The sequence below is a fragment of the Pararge aegeria genome, chromosome 27 (assembly GCF_905163445.1).
Source record: "Pararge aegeria chromosome 27, ilParAegt1.1, whole genome shotgun sequence".
Lineage (NCBI taxonomy): Eukaryota > Metazoa > Arthropoda > Insecta > Lepidoptera > Nymphalidae > Pararge > Pararge aegeria.
The window spans coordinates 854,661-864,733 of record NC_053206.1 but is presented as its reverse complement, the minus strand read 5'-3'; the positions used below and the strand labels follow the sequence as shown (position 1 = coordinate 864,733).

At 37.5% G+C, this 10,073-nt stretch overlaps 1 protein-coding gene across 1 annotated transcript; it reads left to right on the top strand.

Annotated features, from left to right (window-relative positions):
- Positions 1–44: 44 nt before the first annotated feature.
- LOC120635826 (zinc finger protein 431-like) lies at positions 45–4,175 on the top strand. Its single transcript, XM_039906994.1, has 2 exons — positions 45–322; positions 2,236–4,175. The coding sequence occupies exon 2, from the start codon at positions 2,245–2,247 to the stop codon at positions 3,688–3,690; it is 1,446 nt and encodes a 481-aa protein (XP_039762928.1). The 5' UTR covers positions 45–322; positions 2,236–2,244; the 3' UTR covers positions 3,691–4,175.
- Positions 4,176–10,073: the final 5,898 nt, after the last annotated feature.

The following is a 10,073-nucleotide window of genomic DNA, read 5'->3' as shown; positions in this document are numbered from 1 at the left end:
GGAACTATGTAGTCTGTGGTTAAAATTCAATTGTCAAACAAAATTCGTCGCAGCGATTTAGCCGTGAATTTTATTAAATTTATCAATAATATCACAAATAGTATAAGGGAATCGTTGTTTTTTGATTATTTCTCTAAGTGCAATGTTATTTTAGTTATATTTCGCGTAAACGGAGCACGCCATGTTGTTGAAGACGTAGCCCGAGGCACAATGCCATTTTATGATTTTATAGTTTTATTATAATATTGAATGTGGTTCCGATAAAGTTATGACGTGTTCTAGTGCATTTTAAGTGTAATTATAAAGAGCTGTCGCAGCAAAAGTGAGTACAAAAGAGTTATTCTATCAAAACATTTTCAAAGTTTTTCGTAAATCGTCAATTCTTAAATGATTACCGATTATGATCGCGGAAAACTTATAACTCCATTCGCAAATATGTGTGACCGCAGTGGTTGTTGAAAGACATACATTAATTAAATACGACTGTCAACTTGTGATAAACTGTAACTTGCAATAAGTAAATTTGTTATTGGCTTTTGTTGAGTTAATAGTTAAAAAAAAAGTGTTAAAGTAACGCAGATTATATTCTTTTCGCGCTTTTTCTAGAAACAGTGAAGATAAACTGAAGGATTTTTGAAGTGTATCATTACTTTGGATCCTTTATATTATAGTTCTTTTGTTTTATTTATGAGCTAGGCTTCAGGGATTGGAAATATAATAAAGGTGTATAAATTGAAGGTCTTTATTTAAATGTATGACTGTCTCATTGGTCTGTTGGTAAGTCTGTTTAACTCAGGATCAGAAGGTCTTAGGTTAAATTTTTCAGTAACAAACCGGTGCTAGGAATATTGAGGTGCCAACCCACTTGCCTCGGAGAGCATGTGAAGCTGTTGCTCCTAGTTATTATCGCTTAATTGTGACAATAGTTGTTAAATAATATTCATCATCATCATCATCACATCAACCCATCACCGGCACACTACAGAGCATGTGTCTCCTCCCACAATGAGAAGGGGTTAAGGCTGTAGTCCACCACGCTGACCAAATGCGGATTGGTGGACTCCACACACCTTTGAGAACATTATGTAGAACTCTCAGGCATGCAGTTTTCCAATGTTTTCCATCACTGTTGAAGCAAGCAATATTTTAATTACTTAAAATGCACATAACTTTGAAAAGTTTGTGGCGAGTGCTGGGATTCGAACTCTGCTCCCGGAAATTGAAGTCAAGCTCCTTTACATTCATTACATCAATTTCTATAAAATAACAAGCGTACCCAGCACCCTTCGCCTGGCTAGATTTTGCTTTATTTTATTTAAAAAATAAACTTACATCATGAAATTTTTAATTTAAGTCTCATAATATATTAAATCCTTTATTTCTCTCTGTATTCATTCTCTTTTATTCTCTTCTCGTGCGGGTGAATATCATTATCTACATCCATATACACCCAACAATAGAATATTGTCATAGTAAATAAAAGCTGTATTTGACAGTTCAAAAATAGGAGTGCTCCGAGCGTTACGAAACTTTACAGGATTACTCTCCACGTCAATCTGGTGTGCGATTCCTTGAAAGTTTCATTGAAATCGGTCCTGCTGTTTCGGAGCCAATACGGAACATACCCACACACTTTCTCTTTTATATATATCGATATAAAATTAAAATTACTTAAATTAAAAATACCTCTGAAGATGTCTGTATGCTATTTGCCAAACCTGCCATTAACAGAGCACCGAGAATGCATGCCCACTCAGCAGTGGCATGACCAGGGTTTTTAACCTAGGTATGCATAAAGAAGGAAGATGGCATAAAATGGTGAAATCGCAAAGGATTGTTAAATCATCCTTAAAAATTCAACCTAATCGATCTTAACAGTTATTTATTGTAAAGTCAACATCCCCTGAGGATGCTCCGGTTTTGGAGCGAAACGTGCGTAGAGGGTACATTGCCGAGGATCTGTTTGGTGTGGAGTATACGGATTGAAGAAACTATAAATTACACCATACAGATTCTCCTACTGTTCGCGGAGCTTAATTTTCATATTTATTAGACTGCATCATCATTTACCAGCAGGTGAGATTGTAGTCAAAGGCTTACTGGTAGTGGAATCCAAAAAAAAGTTGCTTTTGCCCAAAGTTGGGAATGCTTCAATAAGCATACCATTTGCAACCACTGTGTTCTGTTTTTAAATTTATTTTGGTGCATGAATTTATCCACGGTTCATCTTTCCAGACCGCCGCAATGGAGTTACCGCCGCCCCTGTACCCGCAACCAAAGCTGGAGGAAGGTATGTACATTCCCCGAATGGACGGTCCCTTCATCGTCCCGAAACCAGAAAACCTTTCGTACCAGACCATGCCCGAGAACTACTCCATACCGCCGAACTACCCCCCACCAACGGACGACTACACGGAGAGTAAAGTAGAGATGGAGGAGCCGAAGATAGAGGAAGGGCAGATAGATCACACGATACCCAGACCGGGTCCGATGCCAAACCGACCTCCACCAAAGTTCATAAGCGTGAACAGCGACGAGCTGAACCCGGAACAGCGGGCGATGTACGAATCTGTCCTGTCCACGTGGAAACCCGTGATGTTTCCAAAAAGGATTAAGCGCTATATATGCCAGAAGTGCAACAAGGAGTTCAAGAATTACCAAAACCTCTACCTCCACACCACAAGGGTGCACTCCTCCGAAGAGTCAGCAGTGCTATGCGACATTTGCGACAAGACATTCAAGAACAAACACTATCTATACATGCATCGAATGAACAAACATTATTCGGAGACTGAGAAGTGCTACTGCCAGTTCTGCCTCCAGGAGTTCCGCACGCGGAGGGCGTTGCACATGCACGTCAAACGTATTCATCCAAACACGCTGCCAGAAATAAAGTGTCCGGACTGCGGGAAGGAGTTCTCTGTACCGTACAAGCTGCGTTATCACATAGAGAACTGCCACCGGCCGGAGAAAGAGAAGCACAAGTGTCACATATGCCAGAAGCTGTACAAAAGCCACTTAAACCTGAACCGCCACTTACACTTCCAGCACTCGCAGGTCGAGAGACACCCGTGTGTGTTCTGCCCGATGACGTTCAAGTCGCGCCACCATATGAAGCGACATATCCTGAACATACATCCGCCCTTGGAGTCGAAAGTGACGTGCCCCGAATGCCTGAAGGAGTTCAAGAACGACCAGTACTTAAAGGAACACATGCAGGTTCACACATCGTTCGACAAGAAGATAAAATGCGAGCTGTGCGACAAGTACTTCCACTCGGCTGTGCGTTTGAAGAAGCACAAAAAGATCGTGCACCCGGACAAGCCGAAGATACGCTGCGAGAAGTGTGACAAGGAGTTTGCGCACGCGCATTATCTGAGGCGCCACAACAACTCGGTGCACGTCGAGGTTGACGAGAGCAACTACGCGCACGAGTGCGACCAGTGCGGGAAGAAGTTTAAGATAAAGAGGTATCTGAACAACCACTTGCAGAGACACGAGCAGCAACATCTCAAACGCATATCGCAGATGGTGAAGACCGTTATGGATGACGGAGACACCTCCAAGAAGGTGGGCGCTAGAAGGGGGCGACCGCGTCGTGCCCGGAAAGAGATTGAGTTTATAAAATGCGAGCCGGTCTCGAGTTCCGAGGAAGAAGAGACGGATGAAACTGAATCGGATTCGGAGTGAGGGTTTATGTAATTTTAATTAAAGAAACACTTTTAACACGCCACGCGGTCCATGTCGAATCTGGCGCCCAAAATCTGCTGTTCCAAATGTCTCTCAGTGGTCGTTCAATGACAAATAGTAAACTTTTATTGACAGTATAAATACCTAACTTAATATTGTAAATGAGAATGCGTTGGTTTGTTTATCCAACTGAGCAACCAATTGAGTTGATTTTTGGCATTGAGCTAGTTGAATAGACGGAGAGTAACGTAGGCTACTTTTTATTCCAGGGAATCGAACGGTTTTTCTGACAATTGTTAAAAACCGTAAAAACGCGGGCAAAAGCTCGTCGTAACTAATTTTGTGAATGATGACAGTTTGTTAGTTTGTTTGTCCTTCAAGCTCTTACTTAGTAAACAATTAACTTGATTTTTGGCATTCAGTTAGCTGAATAGACGAAGAGTAACGTAGGCTACTTTTTATTCCAGGGAATCGAACGGTTCCCACGGGAGTTGTTGAAAACCGCAAAAACGCGGACGAAGTACGCGGGCAAAAGCTAGTCGTAACTATGAATGATGAAAGTTTTTTTGTTTGTTTGTCCTTCACGCTCTTACTAAGTAAACAATTAACATGATTTTTGGCATTCAGTTAGTGTAACCTTTTAGGCAGAGAGTAACGAAATCTACTTTTTATCCCGGGTAAACAAACGGTTCCCGCGGGTAAAATAACTCGGATAAAAGCAAGTTCTTTCGTACCCGTCATAGGCAAGCCAATATTATAGGTAGTGTTTAATATTTATGAACATAATTTTTTTTTTTATTTAATGAAGTTTAATAAACTTTAAATAAATTTGTTTAACTACCTGTTGGAAAAAAATAAAAAGTGTGTGTCAGCTCCGACGCACGACTGGAGTTTACTCCTTAAGTACGATTGTCGAAACATACACAAAAATAGTTTATTTAGCTGAATAAAGATTAATACCATATGAAAGTGTAACTTCTTAAAAGTAGCCTACGAGAGATCGAGATGGATGTAGAGTATCAGAACTTAGGATAATGTAATGTTTAATATTTAGTTTCCATGGTAACTAGAATGGGAAAAAAAATGTTTTATGTTTTCTATCTCACTCTGTCCTATACATTTATGTGTTTGTTTCTTTATCTAGATATCATTCGGTTTCGTTGGTAACTTAAATAGGAAAAATAAGTTAATTAAACGAAAGCGACGTTGCATGTTCGCGCATCCCGGTTGCCGGGCATGCAACGTCGCAAAGCGAAAACGTATCGAGGTCATTCATTAGTAGATTTTACTCCTTACATTTTTCTGATACCTGGCGCCTTATGTATGAAAATCGATTCTTAAGGAGTAAGCTCCAATATAAAATATTTTTTTTTTCTTTTTTTAAATATTAATTTCTTAATTTCGATAATTAGATGTCATTAATTGAGGTCGAACTAAGACACAACTTTAATAGCAGATTATGGCCCGGATCTTAGTTATCAATGGTCGTAATAAGTGTAGGAAAATCGTGGGTCGCGTGCCGTGTTAAGTGTGTTTCCGCCTTAAATCTCTTTTTAAAATACAAATTTCACTTAGTTTTAGCTTAAGTGTACCTTTAGCACGAAATTTTAAAGTTTTCGGGTAACGAAATGCGATATCGAGTTTGTACATTACCATCCTATAACCATTAGTATCAGATCTGTAGCCTTGATACAAGATTTGGTCGCTCGCAATCGAGCAGTAGTTTTCGAGCATCTAAATACTTTAACATCGGAGTAAAATCGGTCTTATTCGCACTGCTTTAATGCTCAATTGCCTCGCCTACAATTCTTTAGCGAGGGCTTTTGACAGAACGTTCGTAAAACAAATAAGAAAAACATGATTTGCGACTCTAAAACCAGTGGCATTAAGTCCACTTTACTTTGATGTTACAGAGTTTATTACTCGATAACGACTATTCGATTGCAAGGGAACAAATCTTGTACTGAAGCTACGAAATTACGCGATCGTTAGTTCGTTATCGTATATCGGAACAGTTAAGTGTTTTGATATACGATAACGACGACAAAGGAAAATGAATATAACGATTGTGAAGTCTTTACATTTACGTTAACGTTTCGATAGGTGAATAAATTTTCGATTTCGAATTGCAATTCTTTAAATTAACGCTGAGCGCGCACTACGATTTTATGCGCTGTAATACACCTTTATTCGCAACTGAGCGCACTACCAAAAAAACGCATACGTCACAATATTACTATAAGTATATCGCGCGCTTTTAAAACCGCAGTGCGCGCTACCACTACGGGTTACAAGCGCGGCTAGTGAAATTAAAATCGGTAGTAAGGAATATACGTCTTTAAACCAAGGAGCATTAGCTTCAATTTATTTAACATTATATTATTGAGATTTACTAAAACCATTAAAGTTTTCGAAATATAGAAATTTTTACTAGGGGTACAGATAATATAGCATAAAGCAAACCAGTCAAAACCGATCGTATAAATGCTTTTCCACTCAATTTTGGTTGGAGTAGCGTGGTGGGTGTAAGCACTATATATTCCTCGCGGCTATAAGAGATGCACTAAGTAATATTAAAGGACTTAGTGAAAAATTTGGTGCAAGAAACGCCTCCAAACCGTAATCACTGTTGTGATCGTTAACAATGAATAATTGGCTAAAACGGTGGGTTTTAGCCAATTATTCATTGTTAACGCTGCTCGCAATGTGGATTGGTGGGATTTCCTACCAATAAATTAAAAAAAAAAACTAAATTCAAATGATAAAATATTGAGCGAAAACTAGTGAGATACCAGAATCACAGAGACAGAAGAGGGTCGAGTAGCTTTCAGGAATATGGGCAATACTGCAACTTATATACCGCTGTAAACCTCAAATGGGGTGCTAAGTATATTGCAACATTTTATATATTAATGTGGTAAATATTTTTTACTTTAGCGGGTTAGGATGTACGGTTTTAAGTCACTTACTGTTTTAAACAGGGTTAAATAACTGCAATATTTTAAAAAATAATATTAATTCTGATATTCATTGATTGTGCATTGACTTTGCTCAGTTAAACTGTCCGTTAAGACTTAAGGGACAGTTTGCTAATTAACCGTCCGTTAAGACTTATGGGACCGTTAAAACAAGCTCGGACTTAAGCAAAGTCAAATTACACTCTTCAGATCTCGGCCTCAGAGATCATTTAGGTAAGGTACTTTATTGATATTCCTACTATAATATTATGAATGCATAATGTTTGTGGGTTTGTCCTTATTTCACGCCGCAACGTACAGTTGTGATTTTTCATAGAGATAGTTTACGGGTTGAGTAAAATAGGCTACTTCTTTTTCAATGGCCGACTATGATGGAATTTTAATTCTTTAATACTGTGTGCTATGACAACACAAACAAACACAACGTTAATCTTACCTACCTGGATTAAAAAAAAAATTATTGGAAACTGTATTCCAACTAGCCCGTAAAAACGCGGCCCTGGTTAGAATAAAGTTTCCACAAGTTCTTTAGAAATACGCGGCGACAACCAGCGAATCAGAATTCGCCCGCTCGCAATTGAGTAGTTGATTTCGAGTAAGGAAATACTTTAACATCAGAGTAAAATGGATCTTATAATTGAGTTGATTTAAAGCTCAAATTTGCCTGCAATTCTTCAGCTAGAACTTTTTGCTTGACATTTCTGAAATATAAATCGGAAGTACGGGATTTTAGACTCTAAAGCTTAGTTAAGTTTGACGGTGTAGAGTTTGATGTGTGAAATCGTAGAGCGAGATATTGTACTTAGGCTACGGGTGGAATGGACTCACAGATCACTATGGCGTCAGTTAAAAATTAAGTTCCCACGTATTAATAATATATTAAAAATTGAAGAAGTACTTAATGTACTTAAAGTAAAATAAAAACTAGTTCTTTAGGTCCCAGATACCATCACTTCACTTTCTTCAGCAATCTAGTACATTGGTCGTACAAAAAGGTAATTTTAAGTTTTTAGTTCTCATTTCGTTATCTCTCCAGTCCCTTTCAATGTAGTGTACATTATGCTACTAGTCGAGCCCTTTCATTTGTTACCCATATTTAGTGAGCTGTGAAAAAAAAAATTAATTACCCATTTCGTGGGTAATTAAATTTATCTTGGACCCATTATTATCAGAACGAAAAAATAAAAAAAGTTATTTTTTTGTTAAATCTGTTCATCCGTTCGGGATCTACGATGCCAACACACACACGCAGACAGACACTTCAAACTTACCTACGTAATTTCCTACTCAATAGTTATTGTGTCGACGGTTAAAAAATCAATAATTCACATATACGTTCACATGCTTACACACACGCGTGCAATATATTAGGGCTGTCAATTATTATTTTTTTGGTTACTTTAATATAAAAAATGAAATGTGCTTTAATTGAAATTTTAATAACTATCGTATGTAGCCCCCAAGGGGTTGGTGGAGGGGCGTAGAGGTACGGTGGAGTTATGGAGAACAGAGGGAGTTCGGAACTAGAAAGAAACTGCTTCCGATGGAGAAATTGGCTTGTCCAAGCAAAGGCCCATAGCGTTTTAGGCTGTATAGCTTTTGTAATAATCGCATCTTATATGTTGTCCTAGTACCATCTTACCAATGGACCTTGTAAATGTAAAATTCTTTCGATATGTCCTTTCACGCAGCAATGTATTGGCTCTATCTCATAACACAGATAGAGTAATCGGATCGGAGAAATTATATATATATAATATAATATTTTCTCTGGATCAAAAAGGTTACACAATATCAATACAACAGTAAATAGAAAAAAGAATAGGATACAACAAAAGAACTTGAAACATTTCACATAATTTGGTAAACATATTTGTAATGCTGAATTCACATTATATTGATATTTGCATATATATATAATCTATAATATATATATATATATATATATATATATGGACCCGGCTTACAATTTTAACGCTCGCGATGCTTGATACGGAGTAGATAGTACGGACATACAAAAGTTGCACTCCATTGATCTCGGGGGAATGCCGCCGATTTATTAGCGTAGAAAATTCTCAGAGTGCTGCGTGCATTCCAAATTGCACCTTACTACAACGTGAACTAGTTCCCAATTCCTCTGCGCTCAGAATCTACCTACACGACCGTAAGCACCAGGGTTGTCGGAAGATGCAAATTGAAATACCATCACAATTTTTATTATTTTATTTTAATTAATGCAACTAGCATTAATTGTATTTAGTAAAATAAAACATTTATTTATTTTATTTGATTTATTGATACACTTTATTTGTACACCACAAGTAGGAAAAAAAAACAATGGACACAACAAAAATAAAACTTAAAAAGTAGGATACAAAGGGCGGCCTTATCGCTTAGTAGCGATCTCTTCCAGGCAACCTTAGGATTAGGAAAACCAAGGGAAACCGATTGGTGGGGTGGTATTATTATTATATACATACTTACGAACAATTACACACATAAAATACTAATAATAATAAATATAAAAAATAGTATACTAAAACATACTTAAATATGAATAATAGTTAATCACTGTCGTCTTTATTGCTCAAGATTATGGGCTTTAACAGCATTTTTGAATATGTCTAGTGACCTTGACTGTCGTATGCTTATTGGGAGTGCATTCCACAGTTCAGTAGCTTGAACAATGAATGAATGCTTATAAAACTTAGCTTTATGAAACGGCATGCTCAAAGTCAGCGTACGACAAGAACGTAAATCTGACTGCACTCCAAGAAAATTTGATTTCTCCTTTAGGTAAGAGTATGGAGGGTAGAGGTAAGGAGAGTCATCTTATATGGGAGAAAAGTTGAAAAAGTGTCCAGTTGTTGCGCTAAATAACAGTTCAAAAATCCTCCACAATGGCGCTGGTGGATGCACAGGGTATGGTATGGATGTAGCAATCGTAGATGAATTGAAGTATGCCGAGTTAAAAAATTTAATGTCATTATCGACTAAAGTAGTTAATTATTGAGAATTTCAACAACTTACGTTGTACAAAATATTGTGGTAAATATAACCTTACTTCCTTGTTTATTTTTCAAGCCTACTCTAACAATATTTATATTTGGCGCTTCTTTTAAGAGTTACCCTGATGCAAATGTGGCGCCATCCTAATTTAATACATTTTGACGACACTTTTTCATAGACACAGATGATCCTCCTTACCTCTACCCTCCATAGGTAAGAGGGAGTTTTAGGGTTAAATAACACACAGTACAGAAGCGACAGAACATGATCTGCATGTTCTGTCGCTTCTGTACGATGACGAATAGGGAGCCACTTAAGCTTCAGTCTAAATTCAGATACATGATCATATTTGCGTAAGCCAAATATGAACCGAATAACAAGATTTTGAAGACGCTC